The sequence below is a fragment of the Heloderma suspectum genome, chromosome 12 (assembly GCF_057233095.1).
Source record: "Heloderma suspectum isolate Gila_16-S chromosome 12, 16-S_ref, whole genome shotgun sequence".
Taxonomy (NCBI): Eukaryota; Metazoa; Chordata; class Lepidosauria; order Squamata; family Helodermatidae; genus Heloderma; species Heloderma suspectum.
In genome coordinates this window covers 8,034,333-8,060,275 of record NC_139469.1, presented here as the reverse complement: position 1 = coordinate 8,060,275, position 25,943 = coordinate 8,034,333, and the positions used below count along the sequence as shown (strand labels likewise).

The 25,943-nt window shown below is 41.2% G+C and overlaps 1 protein-coding gene across 9 annotated transcripts in view; it reads left to right on the top strand.

Moving 5' to 3' along the window:
- TTYH3 (tweety family member 3) overlaps positions 1–25,943 on the top strand; it is a 147,959-nt gene that overhangs the window by 16,896 nt on the left and 105,120 nt on the right. For 6 of the 9 annotated variants that reach the window (XM_084818257.1, XM_084818262.1, XM_084818253.1 and 3 more), the window contains one exon: positions 16,215–16,265. The exons of the other annotated variants lie outside the window; for them this stretch is intronic. In XM_084818257.1, coding sequence (XP_084674383.1) covers positions 16,215–16,265 — 51 coding nt within the window. The remainder of the gene's footprint in view (positions 1–16,214; positions 16,266–25,943) is intronic. 9 annotated transcript variants of the gene reach the window in all.

Here is a 25,943-nt window from a genome sequence, read left to right as displayed (position 1 = left end):
TGTGAGTATAGTGTGTGTGTGTGTCTGTGTATAGGAGCCATGTATACCACCATGAGCTCTTCAAAGAAAAGATGGGAAAGAAATGTAATAAATAAATATGTCCAATCTTGGTAGTGCATTCTACAAAGTAGAATAACAGAAACCTGGAAAAGAACTATCATGTTTCTGATTCTGAAACCAGGTAAAGATCCAGCAAATAAGCAATCATATAGACCATCGCTTTAATGAATGTGAACTATAAAATCATGGCCACTGCACTAGAAAATATGCTAAGTGCAATTATACCACATTATCTAATTGTGGAAAAGGTGTGTTTCATGAATGGAAGGAAACTAGCAAATAAGTCATAAGTTGTATAAAGGGATTATTGCAAAAAACAAAACAAAAAATTAGAACATCTGTTTATGATGCACAGAAGGCATTTAATATGATGGAATGGCCCATTGTGGAGGCTGTATTAACTAAGTACTGAGTAGGGAATCAAAAGGGATTCAGTGATATATGATAAGCATATTTCAAGGATTACTATGAATAATAGATGACGATGATAACAACACAGCCAAAGAGAGCTGCTTGCAAACTTTTGGTTGGTCCTAATAAGTTGTTGTTGTTATCATTGTTATCATTTTTATTATTTATTACATTTCTGTACCGCCCAATAGCCGGAGCTCTCTGGGCGGTTTACAAAGATTGACATAAAGGAATTGCCAACTGGATTTTGGATTTCCTGACAGATCACAAATAGGTTATCTATAATATTAGAAAAAGGAATACAGCAAAGTTGACCCCTGTCCCCAACATTGTGTCTTGAAATGTTAGCAGTAAGAACCAAAAGGACAATTAAAGGTATGATTCTCTGAGATATGGAAAATAAATTGTACTATACGGAGATGATATAGCACTAACACAGTGTTCTTTACTGGAAGACCTGCGAAACACTGGCAACACTCAAGCATTTCAGGTGCAGCTCTCCGCCCCCACACGCACTCACTCACACTCTCTCTCTCATATTAACTGTCCTTTTGCAGTAGCGATTCGCTCTTAGCAGAGGTTGTTGAGCAGTGGGCTGGCTGCTGGGATCTGGGCTACCAGAGGAGACATCGGGGTGGGGATTCAGGAGACGTGGCACTCATCAGCTGTAAGGTGGTGATGGTGGGAGGAGTAATCAGCCAATTAGCTGTGGTAGGGGAGAAGCTCAAAAAACAAAGAGCAATATGATCTGCTCACTGCAGTGCTGCACTGTATAGGTACTGCAGGTGGAGGGGAAATTGAATGTGCAGGTAAGAGGAAAAGCAAGATGGGCCTGCACTGGGCGATTGCCACACTGAGTAGAGCAGAGCCCTCTCTTGGGGATGGGAAAAAGACTCATCCTCATCCAAGGACTAAGTGAGCCTATTAGAATTTGCCTGCCTGGTGACTTGGTGACCGACTGCTGAGGCCTTGCTTGGACAATGGGGAGGTGAGGCCTGAAAAGACCTCCAGCCAAGCTTGGTGTACATCAGTCATTGCTTGACAGGAGGGGAGAGAGGAAAGGCCACCCACAGCTCAGTAATTGCCCCCAAGTGGCCCTTGGTGGTGGTTCCTGGAGTCAAAGTAGCTGCTGCTTGAAAAATAGTGAAGATCACTGCACTAACAGATTCAATAAACTCTGAAAAGGATTTTTTTTATTAACCATTCAGGAATATAGTTGAGTCTTGAGACATAAACTAAATGAGTCTAAGTCTGAAATATTAGGAATCAATAGAACACAACAAGTGTTTTAATTAGGTAATATATCTTCAGAAAACACCTTGCAAAAAGGAATTCAAATATTTGGGTATATATCTAGCAGCAGAAGTATCAGAATTGTTTTCCTTGAATTGTATCCTAGGCTTCAGCAGTATGTGAACCGAGAACTACCGGAAGTACAAGCTGGGTTTCGAAGAGGCAGAGGAACTAGACATCAAATCACCAACATTCGCTGGATCATGGAGAAAGCAAGAGAATTCCAGAAAAACGTCTATTTCTGCTTCATTGACTACGCTAAAGCCTTTGATTGTGTGGATCACAACAAACTCTGGCAAATCCTTAAAGAGATGGGAGTACCAGACCACCTTACCCATCTCCTGAGAAACCTGTACGAGGGTCAAGAAACAACAGTAAGAACCGAACATGGAACAGCCGATTGGTTCAAAATTGGGAAAGGAGTACGACAAGGCTGCATATTGTCACCCTGCTTATTTAACTTATATGCAGAGTACATCATGAGAAATGCCGGGTTGGATGAATCAGAGGTCGGAATTAAGATTGCTGGGAGAATTATCAACAACCTCCGATATGCAGACGATACCACCCTAATGGCAGAAAGCGAAGAGAATCTAAACAGCCCCTTGTTGAGGGTGAAAGTGGAGAGTGCAAAAGCTGGTTTGAAACTCAACATTACAAAAACGAAGATCATGGCATCTGGCCCTATCACTTCCTGGCATATAGAAGGGGAAGAAATTCAAGCAGTGACAGATTTTACTTTCTTGGGCTCCAAGATCACCACAGATGGTGACTGTAGCCATGAAATTAAAAGACGCTTGCTCCTTGGGAGGAAAGCTATGGCAAACCTAGACAGCATAGTAAGAAGCAGAGACATCACCTTGCCGACAAAGGTCCGTCTAATCAAAGCTATGGTTTTCCCAGTAGCAACGTATGGCTGTGAGAGCTGGACTATAAGGAAGGCTGAGCGCCGAAGAATTGATGCTTTCGAACTGTGGTGCTGGAGAAGACTCTTATGAGTCCCCTGGACTGCAAGGAGGTCAAATCAGTCCATCCTAAAGGAAATCAACCCTGAGTGCTCATTGGAAGGACAGATCCTGAAGCTGAAGCTCAAATATTTTGGCCACCTAATGCGAAGAGAAAACTCTCTGGAAAAGACCCTGATGCTGGGAAAGACTGAAGGCAAAAGGAGAAGGGGACAGCAGAGGATGAGATGGCTAGATAGCATCACTGATGCAATGAATATGAACTTGAGCACGCTCCGGGAGAGAGCGCAGGACAGGAAGGCCTGGCGTGCTATGGTCCATGGGGTCACGAAGAGTCGGACACGACTGAACGACTGAACAACAACAATAAAAAAGATAAAGGAAGATTTGGACAAACAGTCCAGATTGCAACTTTCTTAGACAGCAACAGTAAAGGTGGACATAATTCCAAAATTAATATTTTTATTTTTAACATTACCAAATTATATCTGAAGAGAAAAAATTAAGTATTTTCTTCCTTGGGCCAACTGGTATTTTAAAGATGGTTGCAAACTTTAGACTTTCACAGAAACATCTGGAATATAGGAAGCTCCCTTATACTGAGTCAGACTATTGGTCCACTTAGCTCATAGCCTAGTGCTATGTGCATGAGCAGAAAAGAGGCTACGCAAAGCCTTGGGCTGATGCGCTTCCCCTCCTGCATGACCAGGAGGAGAAATAAACCAGAATTTCAGTGTCACTTTAGCAAATGTTTTTCAGTGCAAGTACATAATGGACATATAAGGACCACTCTATACTGGAAATCTGTAGACATCTACATGCTTCCAGCTTCCACCCAGAACACACCATAAAATCCATTTCTTATAGCCAACCCCTACAATAAAACCCATCTGCTCAGATTTGTCAGTACCCACCCAACAAAGTGAAAAAACAGATCAACAGAGCCAGGCTGCTGCTCAGGAATAACCTGATAGACCCAGATGAGAAACAAAATAATACAATTTGTTGTCACCTATCATTCTCAGCTAAGACCACTCAAACATATCAGGCAGTATCTTATACTGCTGCTGTGCTCCCATTGTTTCTTTTACACTAGTGGGATTCATTGCTGGCACTACAGGAAGCTAGCACTGTTGTTCTTGCTGCCACAGACTTACAGCTACTCTGGAAATCTGTGAACTAGGAATCCTGGTTTAAACAAACCAACAACAAATGCTGGGTTGTTAACAAACTAGAATTTATTTTAAACTCTGGATCATTATGCTTTAGGTATTAAGTGATTATTTGATATTTATGTATGTTGTGATTGCTTTTGATGTTTAGAAACAAGTGCACAATGCAACCCATATCTGATGCAGTGGTTGTTACAAGTTGCATAATACTCTGTGAGAAGAAGAAGAGATCTTTAGACTGGGTTTTTGTTACACTTTGGTCTAGCAGTAGGGCATATACATTTGCTGCATTTACATTTGGTTGTGTTTTTTTTACAAATGTCATTGCCATTGAATGGGAGCTGCATGATTTTGTTTTTAAAAGAATGAAAAAATGTAAAAGGCGGATACCTTCAGTGTTTAACTTACTTTGAAAGGTACAAAAATACCTTCCAATAACCCTTGTCCAGTACGAATCTCTGAGCACTGTATACTAGAAAAGCTGTTTGAAATCTTAGAACATTGCTACATATTTCTCCTTCTGCAACATGTTGGATCAATACAACCCATCATTCACTCTTTCCTCTTGCTTTTTTTTTTTTACTAGCAAATAATAAGATTAACATTTCATCATATTCCCTTTCCTTCCAGCTTGACTGCTGCTAGCTTTGCTAAACCCAGACTATGTAACCTACCCACCAGCATTTTTTAAATTCTCTCCTAAAATTGAGATTGTATAACAAGATGTATGGTTTAGCCATCTAAACTGTCTCGGAAATGGGCAATAACTCAATGGTAGAGCACATGTTTTGCACACAGAAGTTTAATCCTCTGCATCTTCAGTTAAAGAATCTCAGGTAGTGGGGCTTGGAAAGACCTGTCCTTGAATTCCCAGCCAGCATGGCCAATGGTGTGATTCTGACCAACGGCCTGATTTTGTTGAAAGATAGCTTTGTATGTTCATAAGAACCTTTCCTTCTCTTCCCGATTGGTGTTTATTATAGACCCAGTATAGTATTTATATCTATTTAAAACAACTATGCCACGTAATGCCTTCGACCTCAGTCCAATTATAATGTTGCTGTTGGTACTTAATGCTGTCAGCTGCAAGTTTGCTAAGCAAGAGAACTTGGATTTAAGCCTATTGTGTAGATGGAGTGTAGTTATCGAGCTGCCTGAAGGTTTCCCAATCTGTTGTTAAACTGATTGATCATCTGATCCAAAAATAAATTTTTGTGCAAATAATACTGATGAATTACTTGATAAACTCCTGTTAACACTTTCAGTGAAACGTACATAGAAAACATGCTACCCACTGGACACCATAAAGAACAGCTGTGGTGAAAATCATTTAGGGAGCAATCCTATGGCTGCTAGTCAGTGGCTAGATGGCCATAGGATATGTGGTTTTCTAGGAACCAACCTCAGAGCCTGCTCTCTGAGGTCAGTTCCCAGAGAACTGACCTTCCCCCCCCTTCCATGCTGCCTGCGAGGCAGCGTGGAACAGCCCTGTGTGTGGAAAAGGAGCACGGAGTGGCCAAAACAGGGTGTTCTGGGGGGCATTCCAGGACGGGGAAGGCGGAAATGCCAGTACGACACATCCTATGTGTCATCTGGCAGCCTCCTTCCCTGCTCTGCCTTCCCGCAGCTAGACAGCCGAAATCAGCTGTCTGGCCGCAAATGCAAGGCAGGAGAAGCGTGGAGGGAACAATCCTCTCCGTGCTTCTCCTGCCCTGCATTAGATAGGCAGTCGCCTCTGAGTTTGGAGGCGGCCACCCATCCCCATAGGATTGCACCCTTCATTCTTTTGGATACCATTTGAGTGGATATTTACTTGAATGCAATACCTTTTTCATCAGTTTTTGTAGTGTTAAAGGAAAAAAATTAAAATAAACGACCACCCACATTTTAAAGTTAAAAATTCCAAAATGTAGTGCAATTAATCTTTCAGATTCTGCATATATATTGTTGTGTAAAGAAATTAAACACTAAGCTATTTATGAATGAAAAATCAAATTTATGAGTATAAATTTAGGGATATTATTTCTTATATTCCCATCCTACCTTTCAGACAAAGGACCCCAATATAGAACACTAAGAACATTAAAACAATTCTATAAAACAGTTTAGCAGCACAGATAAAGTTGTGTCTTTAGCTGGGAGAAAATATTAAAGAGGAGTGTAGAAGTTGGCAGTCTTCAAAAGATCTTAAAAGTGCCCAAAAAGCAAGGGAGGAGGAGATTGTGAAGGACTACAGGCAATAGGTTTAAGTTGCTGGAACACAATTTTTGCCTAAAAAAAAAAAAAAAAAAAACTTCCCACAAAATATGACACAACTTGTAATAACCACTGTATCAGTCTTTGGGTTGCTTTGTGCACTTGTTTCTCATATTCAACAGCAGTCAGAAAATACACAAATAGCAAGTAATCAGTGAGCCCATCTAGCTGAAATGCAGAGTGGGAGGTGTGATGTGCTTCCCCCTCTGCATTGGATACTCATAAGCCTCTGAGTCTGGAGGCTTCCGAGTACCCATGGTGGATCCAGTAGGATTGTGCCTTCAGTCTCTAATGTGTCCTTTTGGGGGTCTTCTACAGAAAATCAGTAGACAGCAGTTTTTAAAGTTTTAAAAGGAGCATTTCTTCATACAGTACTATGGCGGACTTGTGGCTTCCGGAAGGCTTACTGTTTTGAATCAGAAGCTTTGCTGGGCATTCAGAATTTGTCATGCACTTCTCTGGATATTGGCCCAAACTTTAATCCATGGACTAATGGATTACAGGACTAATCCAAGTCCTGTAAAAACAACAACACATACACACACGGTTTGGTTCCTGAAAACTTTATGGGCTTGGCCAACATGTGTTCAAAATGTTCTTTAGCCATGAGAGGTAAAAACATTTTAAGACAAAGGACTGAGCTTCTAGGGTTTCCAAATCTATGGTATATGTGAAACTGCAGATGTACACAGTGCTCAGCCCTGAGCAATGATTGTGAACAATTCTGTTGCGTGACTGGAAGGACACAAGATGAATGAAAAGCTGTTCACCAGATTTTGGGTTGTCTTTTGCAGTTGGATTGAATTTATAGGAAATGTGGGCTGCTTTTCAGTTAGCTAAAGTGAAATGGAACAAGATGGCTTTTCAAGGCCTTAATAAATTGGTTCACGTGGAATATGAAACCAAGAGTCTGTATAGTGTGTGCTCGCTCTCTCTCTCTCTCTCTCTCTCTCTGTGTGTGTGTGTGTGTGTGTGTGTGTGTTTAATGGGCTTCTATTCTACAGTACACCTGTGTGGAATTGTTCCACAAAAGAACATCTGCTGGAGCAACAGTTAAAATTCATTTTCTCTCCCCCCCGTCCCCCAGCTTGAAGATAGATGCCTTACCACAGCTTATTCTCTAAGCAGAAGGTGGAGTGGGACATGACATTGTGCAGAGATCTTTAGAAAAGCCTTTTAGAAAGCTGGTTTCTGCTTTTATTACCTTAAAATATCCCATTAAGTGCCAAGGGAAATCTAGTTTTTTGTCCACCTTCATTTGTTGCAAGGAAGTGAAAATACTGTTCTTATTCTTTCTACTCAACATGTATGCTAGCATGATTGTTGACATTAACATTGCCTAACTATGGCTTAGATAAAGGGTGAACAAAAGATAGGCCATGATCCACCAGTGGACCACTAGCCATTCTTATGGTGCTGTTTGCTGAAATTATTGCCAAGAATGATGGACTACGTGGACCTTGGCCGGATCCAGCAAGGTACTTCTTACATTCTCAGGCAAGAGTGGCTATGCAGGGTCAGTTAAAACAAACTGGTTATGCTTCAGCTGTCATAAGCTGAAGCATTCAGAGATCATAAATATGCACTCCAGCTTTGTAAATGTAAAACACGTCGGTCAATTTCAGGAGTTCTGGTATGAAAAAAGTAGACCAGGTGCAAGACAGAAGTTAGCCCACTATTGGTTTATATAGAGTGTTTGCTGTATATATCATTTGTGTCTGTTCCTTGCTTTTCTTTCTAAGTGGGTGTCAGTTGGGCTCTGGATAGAGGAGAAGTCACTCAAGGCTCGCTTTTCCTATGCCTACAAAGAAAGAGGGAAGTGGACAAGCTTTTCTGGCTCCTTTTCATTATGGCTTAGGTAAAAGGGCTACAAGGTCATAGAGAAAAGGGATTCCTGTAAACCTGGATTCTCGTAATCTATGGGGCTGTTTCAACCACTGGGTTGGTTTGAACCATGGGTTGTTTGTTGAACTGTGTGTTAGCGTGTTGTCTGAACGCAGCCAGGGTGGTCTGTTTAACCATGTAGTGTGGCTTGTTAACTACCCTGAACAACCCAGCAACAAACCATGGGTTCTCAAGGTGGCATATTCAAGAAAATAAGCCACACTGCATGGTTAACAGGCCACCCTGGCTGCGTTCAGACAATACGTTGAGTGTGGTTTAGTGTGTTGTGTAAACAGCCCCAAAGGCTTCAAGGTAGAGGGAGCAGGGACTCAAGCTGCTCCTTTCATGGTTTTATGACACCTGCCACCTTGCCTGCCAGATATAATGGGCAGGTTTTAAAAACAAAACAAAGTACTCCAAATATATACATATCTAATTTTCTTCACAGGGTTTAAATCAGATGATGCTTTGGATTCAGACATGTGTATACATGTGTATCACGCACTCACACACACCAGCTAAACCCATGCAGCTTATTTATTTTATTTCTTGTGATATTTATATACTGTTAAATGTAATAAAATCCCTAAGTAGTTCATATATAAATATTAAAATCACATTTATAATACAATATTAAAAACACAACATTAACCCCCCCAATTCCTTTTAAAAGAACTAGAGAACATTATTATGAGTTAAATCCGATATAGGATAGCATGTACCTCTCAGAGAGCAAGGCCTAGATGACACATGTGTGTGATTGAACATAGCAATTTCCTTTTATTAAATTTGAAAATTGGTTCTTAAAAGCCTTCGCAAACAAGCCTGTTACTGGATTATCCTAGCAAGGGCATCTTGAAACCGCACTTATAAGATGAGCTTGTTTCCCTATGACAACCACACAATTAATTGTTTGGCTGTTTGATCCTCTTTAATGCTTTTTGCAGGATAGGAAGCTGGGGCTGCATGAAATACATTGGCAAGGAAATGGAGTAGTTGGGATGTAAATGTGAGTTCCTGCTAACTGCACTTGCAACGGGAGATGACACCTGTGAAGTGTTATAGTAGGAATCTGCATTCTTTTAGAGAGAAGCTAGGATGAATTTATATAAACTGTTACATTTCTGATCTATTCTGGTAGATTTATTCTTTAGGAAATAAGATATTCTAAACATGCTTTTCCTTTTAATTTAAAAAAACATTTTTTATATCCTTGGAGGAAGCTGTGGGTGATGCAGGTTGAAGCAAAACGTCAGTTCCTGCTTTTTACGCCCTGGGCATGAATTCCAACAGGATGTTTCCAGGAAAAGGATTGTAAAAGTGTGTGAGGAGAATGAACTCTGATCTAGAGGATTATATGTAACTGCCAAGATTCACAGGTTGCCCAAAACACAGTTTTTCTATGTACTAGAGTAGGGGGTAAAATAGGTCTGAAATTCCAGGAGAAAAGAAGAATTATTTCGTCAATGATGGGCTAGAAGTCAACATAAATAATCGAGAGGCAAATCCATGTATGTGCCAAGTTGTCATCCTTTCTTACATCCTACAAACATATATTAGTTTGTCTTAGAAGCATATGTACTTGGGCCAAATAAGGTTTTGAGCTATATGACAATACAGTATAATGTTGAAGAAGTTGTTAATATAATATATATCTTATTAATTAAATAAAATAAAATAATGATTAAATAAATTAAAATAAATAATATCTACAACATATGACTGACACTTCCTGCTGTCTCTTAAAACTGGGACAAACATAATTTATGCTTCCTTCATCTTGGTGACATGCCTGTTTGTACAGTGCTTCACATGAATCTGGCAGCGGTTGAACCCAATGTGTGAATGTTTAAACTGCTGTATCTAAATGGAGGAAATCTATTCCCAAAGCAAGAAGAGATTGACCAAGCTGATTTTGTACCTGTAACTGAATTGGTTTGTAGCTTATACATTTTAAAAACTGATGCATCATTCTTGGGTAGACAAGCCCTTAGGCTAGCTTTCCACATTCACTGTGATCACTTTTATGTACATAATAGAAGCAAAGCGAGACATAATTAAGCTGCCACTTTCTCATAGGGAAATCAGAAAAGTGCTGTCTTCATATACGCTGTTGGAACAAAGGTTGTGGCATTACTGGCATACATACCACCAAGTTTCCATTTGGTTGCAGTTTTAAGATCTCTATGTGGGTGTCTTTTGCTCACTTTTTACTATATATGGAAGCTTGTTTCTGGCTTCAAACCACTTCTGAAGAATGATGAGCTTTTAAAAAAGATGCAGAGTTTGCTAACTGCCTCTGTCTTTCCTGCTCCTTTAACACTGAAGCTGTTTTCTTGCACTCACTGTAGACGTAATAGTCCTGATAAATATGCTCAGTCTTATTGTTTCCCCTTATGCTATAGAGATAAGGACTGCCAGGAAGAGGTATTGGTATTTATGTCATTTTGTTGTTTATTGGGGAAGGCAGCTCTCAGCAAAGCTAAAAAGAAATAGTTTAAGCAGAAAGAGTGGACAGAAATAGGTCACACAGAGGAGACAATCAGCCACCGTGCATAATTGTAGTAGTATCTGCAAATATGCATACTATCCCAGCCTAAGTACTCTTATCAAGCATATTAATTAAAAATCTACTGGCCCACACAAACCTCTGCCAGCCACTTGGAGCAAAAAATAAAATAATTCTAATATAGATTTTATATGTATTAAAATAATGGGACCATAAACGTATTACTGTAGTGGCAGAAGATGTGTACTGGCTCCAGAGGTTAGGGTGGTGGTTGACAGAGAAGGGCCCATTTTTGTGGTGGCACCTCACTTACGGAACTCTTCCTGCAGATGAGGCCCACCTGGGACTTAGGATGTGGAAAAGTTTTGCCTTGACGCTTTGCTAACCACACAAAGAAGACAAAAGATTTCACAAACAAGCAGGTATTTCTCAGGGGTGAGAGGAGAGGAGCTCTCAAGGAGAAAAATTCAAATTGATTCAAATTCAAACTCTGAGGACCTGGTCATGCATCTTCCAAGTGGTTTCTACAGTGTTCTCAGCTTAAGTGTTCGAGCTTGAACAAATCAGACATTTGGAAGGAGAGGGACAGAGCCTAATGCAGGGTGGGCAACTTGTGGCCCACCAAATTTTTTGGCCTACAGATCTCTCACAACAGTATAGTCAGTTGTGAGGGATGATGGGAGTTGTAGGCCAAATCATATGGAAGATCACAGGTTGCCCACCCCTGGCCTAATGTATTGGCTTAAAATATCAGGTTGGTTAAAAACCTGTCAGAACAACCTGTCTTGGAATAACTCCATTTCTAAACTATCTTTCATCCAGACTAGTTCTCAGTGTGGCTTAAACAAATAAGCATTTGAATTAAAACCAATTAAAAATAAATTCTGAAAAGTCTGGCATATAATCACAATTTAAAAGTAGCAAGAGGCATCTCTTCAGCTGGAACTGAATACAGAATGATATTGCCTTAGGGTATTGCTCCAAATAGGTTGTGCACTTCCTTTAAGAGCCATTGACATGCTATCAGAGGAAGTATTGCTCTTTCAAAACAGCAGATTACCTTGCACCTGCATCACCTTGCTAATTATTCTAGTGGTGCCAGCATGAAGTATTTTGAGAGACATGAGCTGCATTCCTAAAAATACCTCCAAATTGGAGGCAGGGGTTCAGATACTACTGGTGCCTTGCAAACTGCTTTTTATTGGTTACTAGCATGAAACAAGTCCAGTTTGGTGGTGGTTCGCAAGACAGAGGCCTCCCTAGGCAAGGACCAACTGTTACCATAGGAGATGTGCCCCCTTTTTGTCAATGGAATTTGAAAGTTATTCATAACAAAGACATAATATTATTTGTACTTGCTGTAACATTCAGTAACATCAGTATTTTAAGAATCAAGAATCTCCACCCTTAATCTCCCCTCTGTCATATGAATGTAACGTTTTTCTGTTACTGCAGCTTTCCATATTCAGCCAGCCCGCAATTGATGGGTGGTAGAAGTAATTTTCCTGCTCTGGCAGCAGTGATTTTTGCTGCTCTTAATAGGGTTATGTAAGACACTCCATGTCTTCATCTACAAACATAAAAACTAGTCTAATGTTTTGGCTTTCCCTTCTAACAGTAACGTGACTTGGAGTTCCTGATTTCCGTCTTTGCTACCACAAATTCAACTTGCATGTGTGAGTTTTTTAAATAAACTAGAAAAATCATTAGCAAGGTTGGTTTATTGCAATGTACAATTAGCCATGAGGGGAGATATGGGCAATATTGACAACAGGGCGTTCCTGAGTTAAACAATCCAGGAATTGCCTTTGTGATGTCCTAACCAGCTCGTTAGATGGTGTGTGCTGACCATTTTCTTTACAATGTGATTTCTAATTGCTTCATTCTGAGTGTGCAACAGTACAGAATTTCTTTAGACCTGTCAGTTACAGCCATCACTTGAGAAGTGTTTCAGTCCTGAAACACCAGACGCCATGACAGAATGACTCACAGCTGTAAGAATGATGGCAGAAATAACTTCCCCTCAGTTATTTGTTCTAGTCTGGAGCAGGTGGTAATGCAAAGGGGTGATTGCTGAAAGTCTTTAATGAACCCATGCAGCATGTGCTGCCTGTTAATTAAGACAAGGAGTTGGTAAAATGCAGTGTCCTCTTCTTGCTTCCCCCATGTGCTTGCACGTGCGCTCTCCCTGGAATTCCCTGACAATTTAAACCTCAGCTGAAGGTTTCGTAGCAAATGCTGAATACCAGTAATATTTTCTTCTAGTCTATAGTACAGCTGAAAGATATTTCACAATTGGATAGCAATACAGCATTGAGAGAAGCATATGCATGAAGTATAATCTTACAACACCTGCCTGATCTAACCTTTCCATCAACTTATTCTCTGTCAGGGAAAAGGCTGATCTATGCAACTGTTGGGAATTCAACAAACATCTTAGACTCTCAGTTGCTCATACCCAGCTCTAAAGTCTTATCCATGGCTGAGTGAACTCCATACATCTCTGGGTTTGTCATGGAGACAAAGAATCTGGGGCAAAATGTGTCACGCTAGGAATCTTTGTTTACTTTTTAAGAAGTTGCTGGTCATTATGTTTGTGGAGAAGTGCTTTGCTGTTTGTTTTTTGAATGTTGAGTCTATTGAATATTTGGTCAAAGTGTTTAGTGATTTGGAGATAGGGCATTGACCTGCATCTCCCATTGGCTAGGCCTATGCATTCACCTTTTCTGATTGCTGCACGCTACCCTGCATCTCTTCATATTTGATATCCTAATCCTTACCAAAAATGTCCAAAGTTGGCAGGAGGGAGGATGAAGAATAATCTGCTTCTCAATCTGTAACTGGGGCTGGTTACAAGGAGCATGTGACTCCCTTGTTACAACAGCTTCACTGGCTACTGGTCTGTTTCCGGGCAGAATTCAAAGTGCTGGTTTTGACCTCTAAAGCCCTATACTGCTTGGGACCAGGCTACCTGACGGACCACCTTTTCCCATACAAGCCTGCCCAGGTCTTAAGATCTTTGTGAGAGGCCCTTCTTTTGACACCAGCTCCAGAGGCACATTTAGTGGCAATGTGAGACAGGGCTTTCTCAGGGGTTGCTCCCAGGCTGTGGAACTCCCTGCCAAGAGAGGCTAGGTTCACTGCTCCCTCTCTGCTGTCCATCTGCCATTAGGCAAAGACCACTTTATTCAAGAAGACCTTTGGTGTGTAAACAGGTCTGTTGGGTTGAGTGTTGTTCTGTTGTTGCTCTGTTTTTATTTTATTTTAATGCATTGTTTTATTGTTTTAATCAGCTTTTATTTATGATTATAAGCCACCTTGAGTGCTATTTTTTGGTAGAAAGGTGGGTACAAATCAAGTAAGTGAATGAATGAATGAATGAATGAATAAATAAAGAAACATTCCTTCTGGTCCTTCTCACTGGGTGGAAAGGGTTTTTTTTTTCCCAAGAGCTTCCTGTTAGATGTACAAATTAACTAGTGGCAAGGGCCAAGTTCTACCTTGCACTGTTCTTGAACAAAGGGTTTTCTCCTTCTAGCAGTGAGAGAAAAGCAGTGATATTTTTACTGCTGGAACAACAATTAGATCATGCTTCCTTTGGGTAAGTCCATGGGAAGTTGTCTGAGGAGAGGAGATCAAAAAGCATTAGGTTGGTCAAGGAGGAAATGTGTCTGAGACGCTAATGCTGTGCAGACTTCATTTTTTGGTACCAAAGGATTTTTTATAATGTGTTACTTGTTTATCACTTCTGTTTTGAAATGTGTGTTAAGTAATCATATTCATCTGAAACTCTGTTATCCTAAACTCGACTTTTCCTTCCACCAGTACCACCCACTTATCATAATGTGATATTCAGAGCACAACTGAATACAAAATCTTGTTGAATATTGTACTCATTGGTGCTCTTCATAGAACTGTAACATGTTTGCTATCACTTGCATTTCTTGCCATTTTGGCTCTATTCTGTAAACTGTTCCACCCCTCCCACTATAACCATGAATAAGTATAGATCAGGGTAGGCAACCTGGTACCCGCCAATGGTCAGGGTTTATGGGAGTTGTAGGACAAAACATCTGGATGGCACCAAGGTGCCTACCCCTTGTATAGATACTTGGGAGATGGTAAAAGCTTATGCTACAATAGCTTTGCAAGTCCCTAAGCCTCTAAGGTGCCACAGGACTCTGTTTTTCTTAAGCAGGCTAATACGGCTATCCCCCAAAATAAAATTGTATAAATACCAGTCTGCTTGTTTGCACTTCTGATTACTGGCCTTAGCGAATGTACAAAACATTCAGATAACTTCAGTCCTTTCAGACCCAGGACCCACCTTTCAACTTCAACCTGCAACATGGGATCCATTTTTATTTTGTTTATTATATGTCTATCATCTTCGTTACGTTGTTTGTCTGGTCATGTAAAAAAGACAGGGCTCCTAGCTGTGCAAAAGATGGAATTGTGGTAGGTTCAGTTTGACACCCACAATTCCTTTTTCTACATACCTAATTCGACATGGAGCTCTGGCTGATTATAATTATAATATTATTATATCACACATACATGAAAAGCAACTACACACACACACCATAACTTCATATAGATAGGAAACATCATTAAATAATTGAATCCAGTTCATTTAATTACATGTCCACCGGTGCTAAATTACCTGGCCCATATTGATTCAAAACATTGGATAAAATCCAGTTTCTCTGAAAAGTCCTTTGTTGAGTTACTTCTTCCTTCTCACAGGTGGTTTATATGCAGTAATCTTATTAATCAGCATCATATTCCAGATTTTCCTTCTCCATTGAGAATAAAAGGTGATTTCAAGGAGCTCTGACCTCTTTAGCATCTGGTCTCTTCTGCCTTCTATTTTTCTTGAGGGGAAAATAGTGATGCTACTCATGCAACCGTCAGTCAGGTGTGACCTACTTGTGACCCATCCATTGAAAACCAATGCATTAGGCAAGTAGGTGAAATTGGGCTATATTGTAATATAAAATTTGCCTAGATTATGGGCAGGACAGGACTGGCTCCAGGTTTGAACAGGCCTCAGCAAAGTGTCCTCTAATGGGCCCCCTTCTCTGTCAGTAGGCCTTGGTGTAATAGCAGCACTCCAAGCAGTTCTAAAGAGCTGTATCTGCCCACCCTTTTAACTTCCCATGATGCCTTGGAGTGTCAATAGGTTGACAGCATTGTGGAAAATCCAGCTGCCTGGACCTACTCAGGGTGCCTTTTTTTTAAAAAAAAAGAAGGGCTGAGGGTAGACATCCGGAGTGGGCCCTGCTATGGTGCTGATTTCCTGGCAAGCTAGCCAGGGATGCCAACTGCTGATTCAGGCCCTGTTGATGAGTAAGTGTCATGGATCTTCTTTTTATAAAGTATGTACATGTTGACTCACTGCTTATACAAAACTATTTTCCTCTTCAAGCCTTTGGAGCATCTTGAAAAGGAGAAAGGGAAAAAGATACTGTCTTTGTGCATAAACGTATTTTTGTATACAGAAGTGATGCTCCTCCTTTGCTGGTATCCCCTGACCACTGAGGGAGGAATGGCATGCGCTATGTGAGGTTGTAGCCATTGTGTTGAAGCCATTCTGACACTCCTTGAATGGAGGAGGGATGGAGGGCTGAACTCTCTCTGACAGCCATCCTCTTGCCTCAATAGGTTTTCATGTTGCTGTGCAACTGTGAAATTCATCAGCCCATCACAAGTGCGGTAAGAGTGAATAAATCTAATATGCCTTATTCAATTGGTTTTAAGCATAGACAGATTTTCTTAGCTCACTTTTCACGTGAGGGAAGGAAGCTTAGAACATAAGACTTGTCTTAAGTGCTAACCTCTTTCAAAATACTTTTGTGCTTAAATAGAAGAGTGATCCATCAGCATCATCAAGCAGATTTCTCACTCCACCAATCTAGTGCTTTTGAGTCCACAGATAACATTCCTGCCAATCCATGAAGGAGTCTGATTGGGCTGTTGCTGTTTTTGGAAGCTCTAGTTTTCCTTCACTGTAGCAGTATTGTGGGTGTTTCATTTCGTTTTTTTTATGCCCTGCTTTCTTTGCACTCGGGGAGAATTTTTGACATGTACATTGCTCAGACAGCTGTCTCACAAACTAGGTATCGGTTTTGGGTCTTGCTTCTATAAGGATCGAAACTTGTGTCATTTCTCAATACGCTGAGATACCTGGCAGGGCCAAGAGTTTGTGCTCTCACCACCTAGCCATTGAAAGTTTAGTGTTTCCTTCCCTCACTTCCTAATTTGTGATTGACCATGCTTTTATCATTACATATGAACTGGGTAAACTATGGTTACTGAAAACCATAGTTTGCCCCGATATCAGAATTGGAGGCTGTGGTTTGAACTCAGTTTCTGATTCTGATTTGGAAGAAAACTATGGTTTTCAGTTTCCATAGTTTACCTGATTTGTATACAATGACGGACTGTGGAAATTGCAAGCCAGGAAGTGAGGGACAGAATTAGAACTTGCAGTCCTGAGGTGCTGCAGCCCCCAACCATATGTCAGTTGTGGTGAACCTGGCCAGTGTTGACTGCTGGAGCACTATGGCAGGATAAGGTGGGCCGGCTACAAAGCGGTACCCTTCCTGGTCAGGTCAGGAGTTGGGAACTCTCTTGAAACAAGGGAAGTGACTTGATCATACACAGTTTTAGTGTGGTAGCCACATTCCCATGGCTATCGCATATTTTCTTTCTACGTTGCAGTCCATGAGGGCAGTGTAAGGAATAGATTTATCTTGCTTTGTATATGGTGAAAATTAATGCAAAACCATCTAGCAAGTCCCTAGTCCCCTAAGGTTCACTCAAGATCCTGATTCCCTCTTTCTATGATAGTTGATTCCCATAAGATAGAGGAATACTTTGCTACTCAGTCGTATCCAACATTTGAGCAGCAAATGTTGGATATAAGTGTGCAATAATGGCAGAGGTGTGTGTGTGGAGTAGATGCAGTATAGTTCTCCAAAATGGTGTTCATGTATACAAAATAGGTTTCCAGTATGATAGACTTTCAAGGAGGGTTTGGACAGCTGTTTGTGTGCAGATGGTTGTCACTTAGAACCTTCTCGTAAACATAACCAAGTAGCTAGCCTTCAGTTAGCTGGATCAGGCCTGTTCCTGGAATAGACTTTTTTTCCCTCAAGTTATTTTCATTATAACTGGAATGTGCATGCAGAGTGAAAGTTTTGGCTATGTGAAAAGCCTGTTTTGTTCTCTCCAATATTTGGCAGCTTTCAGTATGTTCAGGGAAAATCTACTGTGTAAGTCATTTAGGCAGTTTGATTGCTGTTAGGATCAAAATAGTTGGGCTCTCTTTCTCATTGGCATGACATAAAGTTTCGAGACCTGAAAACCTTATTCACAAAAAGAGTGATGGGATTTTGAGCATCCTGACAGAAGTTTGTGGGTTGCACAAAACCTCCACTGCTCAAGCTGCAAGTTTCACCCCTGGTTTCGAAACAATTTTGTTACTTGTGTCCTTCAGTCCTTTAAAATTTAAAGTCTCTACTGCTAACAGATATTTATTTCAAATAGTTCTAGTTGTGGAATACCCTTCCAGAGAAGTCCACCCCTTCCTTTCTGTTCTTGGAAAGTGGAGAAGGGCTGGGGTATTTAGGAGGACTTTAAAAAATTAGAATGGTAATTCAGGCTGACAAACTGAATTTGAGACAATGATTTAAAAATTCTTTGTGTTCTTCTTTTGCATGTGTGTACTTACAGGGGCCGCGGTGGCTTAGTGGTTAAGACGCTGAACTGCAGACTGGAAGGTCGGCAGGTCAGCAGTTCGAGACCCGAGTGCTGCGTGACGGAGTGAGCTCCCGTCTTCAGTCCCAGCTTCTGCCAACCTAGCAGTTCGAAAGCAAGAAATTGCAAGTAGATAAATAGGTACCGCCTCAGCGGGAAAGGTAACAGCGTTCCGTGCATTTCGGTGTTCAGTCATGCCGGCCACATGACCACGGAAGCGTCTTCGGACAGCGCTGGCTCTTCGGCTTAGAAACGGGGATGAGCACCGCACCCTAGAGTTGGACACGACTGGTTGGGGACACCTTTACCTTTTTTACTTACATGTACACGTTTGTGTAGTCCTTCTAATTTAGTACTGTCTATACCAGGGGTGGGCAAAGTTAAAGAAAAGTATACCTAGGATTTCAGCCTTAAAGCAGGGGTAGGCAACATGTAACCCTCCAGATGTCTTGGCCTACAACTTCCATCATCCCTCGTCATCAGCTATACTGGCTCAGGCCGATTGGCATTGTAGGCCAAAACATCTGGAGGGCCACAAGTTGTTCACCCTTGGTCTACATTAACCGGTAGCAGCTCTCCAGAATTTCAGACAGAAGCCTTTCCCAGCCCTATCTGGAGATACTGGGGACTGAACCTGGGATTTCTGCATGCAAAGGATGTGCTTTATCACTGGGCCATGATCCTTTTACCCCATCATCATGCCTTCTGAATTGTGCTTCTTGATCATTAAAACCATTAAAATGTTGCAGTTGTTCAACTCTGAATATTCTTTCTAGTGGTCCATACCACATTTATATCTCATGACTCAAACAGGCTCTGCTTCTGCTGTTCTAATAAAAGACCAGTACTTTCATCCAAGAGCATGTAGCTATATTCTTCCTGGTCTCTGTATCTTAGATGGGGACCAGTGAACTTCAAAAGCAAAACTTTGCAATATGACCAATCCTAAATTTTCTTCACGAGAAAATATCCATTTTTCATTTTGATTGCAGAAAGACACCTGGGTTTCATATTGTTGGCTTTAGCAACAGAAGAAACTCAGACTGTTCTATACTTAAAGCCAGCCAGAAGTCCTAATTCTTTCTAGAAATCTGCAATGTTCCTGCATGAGGCCTCTCGTTGCTGAGTAGCTACCCTTGGCAGGGCCTGCAGTACCAAGGAAAGAACTTAATGAGGCTCTAAGCCTTGTCAGTGGTTCAGAAATACAGGCTCCAGCTGTAGCTGTGGTGGGTCTTGGCTGGGCTTTTTATATGTTTCTTGTCTGTTACAGATCTTAAGCAGCAATGACCTGGTTCACATGATCACCACAGCTTAAACAAACCACAGCAGCTTGTTTAACCCCCAGCACATTCTGGGTGCATGCCGGGCACAATTTGAATAATCGCTGCCTGGGCGTGGCATATGTTGTCCAAACCCAGGTGGCATGGCTTATTGGAGGGTTAAACAACCCTCAGATAACCCATAGGCTGTTGTTCGTGTGATCGTGCAAATTGGCCCAATGTTTGTTCCTTGATATTTTGGGGGGAAGGCTTTATTTACTGTAAATACGAAGCTGGAAAGCCAACTGAAAAGTGCCGCCCCCTTTTATAGCAATCTCTGCATTTATATAACAAAGAACTGACTTTTGAAATGCACAATTTTCAGAATGTCTTTTGCTTGGCTTCTTTGTTAGTATTGAGTTTGTGGTGAGGGGAAAGTCTTTACTGCTCGGAATGGCTGATTGTGTGTGCAATCTGTTCTTGTTTAAAGAAAGAACAATAGTATTTGGTGCTCATGGTGGCAGAGAAGAACTTAAAATCAAGGACCAGAAAAAAATTGGTTAGTTACAATTATATTTTTAGGAATGATTTTCACTGTATTTTTTAATAGATGGACACACAAATCCCAATGTAAAAATCACATGTATTCCATCAAAAGTGAACGTTGCATGCATGCGTTTCTTTTTAAGGCATGCGTTTCTTTTTAAGGAATGCTGAAACAATGCCAGGAAATGATATATTTATGGTAAGTGACAGAAAGATTGGCACCCGCTGATCTTAGGCTGAGCGTGTGAACATTTGATCATATTAGTGATATGCTCTTACTTTGAAATAATCTATATTTACATGCATCGAATTTTCAGATTTTATTTTCATGCAGTTGAGGTGCATAGAAAGGGTTAATTCCTCCTAGTTCAGATGCCATAACAGGTGAGAATTGGGGTCCGGAGGGATGTGTGTGTGTGTGTGGGGGGGGTGGCATTGCTATTCTCTTGAGTCTCAAGATCAAATCCTAACTTTGGGTTTAGAAGCTGGCACTGATCGTACTTCCTAACATTTTTCTCCAGTCAACTGCTCGATGTGCACCATGTTTTAGCAGTACTGCACAACTTCATAATCACACTGCTTTGTGGGTGTGTCATTTGCCACTTGATGTTCACAGTAGGGTCATCTTGAGGTCTGCTGTTCTTATTTCTTTGTCATCATAGCTGCCAATGAAGGTTCATCTTTTGTTGTATCTGATGCTTCAAAAGAGGGAAACAGGACTCCCCCCCGCCAACCTATTTAGTTATACTGCATCACATTGCTGGAAGGAACCTTTGTCAGGCTGTACTGCATGCTGTACATTCAGGGGTGAGGAATATGTGGCCCTCCAGATGTCGCTGGACTGCAACTCCCATCAGCCCTAGTTAGCATAGCAATAGTTAGGGATAACGGGAGGTGCAATCCAGCAACATCTAGATGGCTACACGTTCTCCATCCCTGCTATACAGAAATAGGAGTAAGATGAGTTTTTCCAAATGTTTCTGATAATCCCATGAAGCTTTCCAACTAGTACAGTCTGAGTTTGCATTTCCCAAACCTTATCACTAACTAGTGTTTGAGTGATGTCTTCCCTATAATAATAAGCATCATGATCACAATATTTTTCAGGTGCATTTATCTCTCTGCTGTGTATTTTCTCCATATTGGAGTATTTTCAACCTCTTCTTAACTCTGATCTGCAACATGAGATCTGCTTTTAATTTCCCACCTGTATTTGTTTTTACCTTCTCTCTCAAAAAGAAAAATGGTTGTTGTGATGCTGGTGCTACCCACATTAGTTTGGGTCTTGGTCCAGTTCCGAGTCATGCCCAACCACTTGACCTCCAGTGCTAAAATTTCTGGGTCTTGCTTGTGCTCTCCTATATATTTCAGAAATGAATGTTGTTGGAAAGTATGGGCAACTAATATATAAAACACTTTTCTTCTCTTTTTTGGCAGACATCCTGCACATAATCAGTTTTATATGTGATCTTCCAGTGATTACACATGAGTACTTCCTTTTAAAAAAAAATCTATTCAGTATAGCAAGCCAATCCATCTTCAGAACAGTCAAGTAGATTTTGTTTGTGCTTGTGCCTTGGTAAATATGAAGAAAAGGTTGCTGCTTGCTAAATGTTCATACTACAGCAAACCAATTAGCCTTTAAAGCACTGCAGTACTTGAGAGGCTGTATGCCTGCTACAGACTAACATGGCTGCTCTGCTGGAATTTGTCGCAATACAGCTAAATATATTTTGTCTGTGTTTCACTAAGGGCATGTCACAGCCCATGCAACAGTCAATGCTGTTGGTGATACAAAAGGATGGAGTTCCCAGCTAGACTGGGTACTGAATCCGGCTTCAAAAAACTGACCTAAAATCGCCCATGTCCCTGTAAACCAACTGTAGTTGTTAAAGCAGCCTGAGGACGTTACATGTGGCAAAACCTCAGGTTGTAGGTTGGATCGTCTCCTGAGCTGAGCTGATTTTATCTGCTGCCTTCTGCTTTTAATTCTTTGAGCTTTAGGGTTTAAAATATTCAAACCACTTGTTTCAGCAGCCTCTGGTAACATGCCAACAGATTAGCTCATCTCTGTCACAATTTAGGAAGCTTAGATATAGTTTGGCATAATGTCTGAATTGAGAAACCGCCATTGCCACAAATGCTCCATCTCCAGAGGTTGTCACAGTGTTGGAGGAAGGAGTGAATGTATGTTGTGAGAGGACCAGAAGCTGATCTGGCAACATCACGGTTAGACTATTGCAATGTGCTCTATGTGGGGCTATCCATAAAAAGCTACCAGAAGCTTCAGTTGGTGCAAAACGCATCAGCTAGGCTGCCAACCAGTGCACGTATCACCCCAATACTGAAAGAACTGCACTGCTTGCAAATTGTTTTCCAGGCACAATTCAAGTTGTTGGTTTTTAACCTTTAAAACTCCAAACGGCTTAGGGCCTAGGTATCTGAGTGACCATCTATCTCACTATGAACCTGCTTGGTTACTAAGATCAGCAGGAGAGGGCCTGTTGAAGACACCCTCACTTACAGAGGCCTGCGTGTTGAGCATGCAAGAAAGGGCTTTTTCCTGTGTTGCTCTCAGACTCTGGAACGCCCTTTGGAGTTGCAACCGTTCCCCACTCTCTCTGCATTCAGGAAGGGGGTAAAGACACATCTTTTTAATTTGGCTTTTTATATTGTTATGGTTTTTAAAGTGTTTTAAAGGTTTACTATGTTTTTATTTGTTTGATTTTTGTGTTGTTGTTTTTTGTAAACCACCTTGATGTGTTTTTCCAGAAAGACAGTATAGAAATGTTCTAAATAAATAAATAAAACAAATAAAACAGACAAGTAGCACCAAACTGTAGTTTGCCTGTTGTACATTTGTAAACTGAAACCATGGTTTTGGTTCTCAAATCTCTGGCAGTGTGGTATCTGAACTAAGCCATTAACTTCTAAAAAAGAGTTTTTAGAAAGCATATCCTGCCACTGCAGAATATTTGTGAAGGATACACAGTAGCTGATACTTCACCAAACTCAATATAATAATTTACTCTAATACTGAATGTGATACTGACTTCAGTATCTATTTCTTTAAAGCTACAAGTATCTTTGATCAGGATGCTGGCATCCGGAGCCCACTTGAAATTACACATGCCTTTCCCAGGGCTTCCAGATCCACAAAACTGGAAGCCTTTTGATGTATCCAGTCTGCCAGAGACAGCAAAAGCCATCTCTTTTTAACTGACATTTTGATAGTCCATCTCCTAGACCCAAAAGCTCAGAAGAGGATCTTCTTGTTTACATGCTGCTATTCTGATTGGTGAAACTTATTGGTCAGTCACCCCTGCCCCCCAATTCAGCCAAACATATCAACATTGGAATATGGGTCTTTATTCCTTTGTCACTCAGGAGGGCCAGACCTCCTTTAACAACCCGAAGATGCTGTGCATATTGCAACTTTCTAAGTGATCTCTGCATTGTGCGTATTTTACCTCAAAGAGTTCAGTTTAGTTTAGCAAGCTTTTTAACTTTATTTTCAAGTATCCGAGTGGTGGTGACCTGCAAGGTGTGTGCCATGTTTGTTTTCTTGCCTGGGAACAACATGGCCTACACGTGCAACAAGTGCAAGTTGATCACACTGCTGGAAGAAAAAGTAAGAGGACTGGAGGGGCGAATGTCGACCCTCCAGGGAATAAGAGAACACAAAGGGTTCTTGGACAGAATGATGGAACTACAGCAGCAAAGCAAAGTACAGGAGTTAGAAGAGCAACAGCAAGCTGAGGCAGAAGAGGGAAATGCTGAGGTGAGGAAAAATGAAGTAGAGGATACTCCTTGGAAAAGGGTGACAGTTAGGAGCAGAGGAATTAGAAGACACTCAGCACCAGTGGAGGCAGTGGAACTAAGGAACCATTTCCAGGTACTTGAGGATGAGACTGGAGGAAAGCCTGCAGAGGAAGAATTACAGGGGAACCTGCATGAGAGCGAGCAAGAGGCTGAAGGTCAGCCAAGCAGAAGCGATGAAACCAAGGCCTACAACAACAAGAAGAAAAGAGGAGGAGGAGTGGGAGACTCCTTGCTGCGTGGGATCGAAACCCAAATATGTCACGAAGACCTGTGGACTCGCCAGGTATGTTGTCTCCCGGGAGGACGGATTAGAGACGTGACTGAAGGGTTGCCTGCACTCATAAAGCCCACTGACAGGTATCCCTTTCTTCTCATCCATGTGGGAACAAATGATACCGCCAAGCAGAGCTATGAAGAAATCATGTCAGACTTTGAAGCTTTGGGAAGGAAACTCAAGAACTTTGGGGTCCAGATAGTTTTCTCATCCATCCGCCATGAAGCCAGATTCCAGCTGAACATCAGGAAAAACTTCCTGACTGTTAGAGCAATACAACAATTTGTAACTTTGTCCAGTTAACAGACTTGAAAGTGAAATGGAGCCACTTGAGAATAAGGTAGTGGTTTCTGCATATCCATATTATCTGGGACTCTCCAGATAAGCGGAATTACACTAAAGAACATTAAAAGAAAATAAAAAAGTCCAAGACCAGCCCAAGAAGGACATATGTTTTCAGGACTTTCCAGCATCAGCAGTATGTAGAGAGCGGTTGAGCCACAATGTTGAAGGTGTGTGAAGGGGGGCAGGGAGTAGAGAAAAACTGAGGAAGTGAATTGGTCTGCTTAAAAGTCATAAACCACATCAGCCTAATTCTAATCCCCCTCACTCCATGATACAATAACCTGTATCCTGGAAAGAGGGTGGATTCCAGGAGGGCAGAAAAGATAGCACCGTTTCCTTTACCCACGCTCCAGAAACCAACCCCTCCCTGCTTTATAGCAATAAAATACTCAGGCTTGGAACTGACAGCCGGCCTTGAATTTGAACCATCTAATCTAGCAGGGAGGGCTTACAGGAAGGTAGTAAGGAAAAAAATTCCCTCTTCTTCATCCCCTGGATACCTTCCCTGCCTGCACGCTTCCAGCACCACCATAAGAAGTCTCCTGGGCCACTGGAAGTGATTGTGTATACGTGGTAAGGGATGGTAGAGCTCAGTGGTAGAGCACCTCCTTTGCACACAGAAGGTCTCAGGGTTAATCCCCGAGATCCCTAGACAGGGCTGGGAAAGTTCCCTGTCTGAAATCAGGGAAAGTCTCTGTCACTCAATGTAGAGTAAATAATATCGAGCTAGCGATCCGACTCGGTATAAAGTAGTTCTTTATAATCATAACATTTTGTTTTGGATCACCACTTTTATCATCTTAATTGTGTTTCTGAAGCAAGCAGAACTGTATTGTCTACTGCACTCTCATTTAACAGGAAAATCTCTCTCAATATGTTTCCACTGAAATGTTCCTCTGGTACCGGATAAAGTTTGTACATGTGTTGCTGAGTCTCCTCCCCCACCCCTTCCATATATAGTAGACTTGCTTCCTTTTCTCCTTAATTTTCCTGGTAATTTGTTTTTAAAATACATTTCCAGTCATTTTATATTATTGTGCAAGGTGGACTTAGGAAAAATAAATGGCTGCTTAGATAATGGATTTCCATCCATTGCTTTTTGGTAATGTCGGTCCAGTTATTTATCTTGATGGGTGGGGTGGCGGCAGCTATTCTAAAAGGTTCCATTTGCTTTAAAGATGGGGATCTTAATGTATTTTTTTATATCCAAAAAGCTTCCATAACTTAAGTTGTAACAAACTGGACCCAAAGAAACTTCAGCCAGAACAGGCTTTATAATCCCATATCCAGTGCCTAGAGATAAACTCTGGGAGGGTGGGAAAGTGACACCCAATCTTATGTGAATTCTGAATCTGCTTCCATCGTGGCAAAGCGTAATAGCATAAC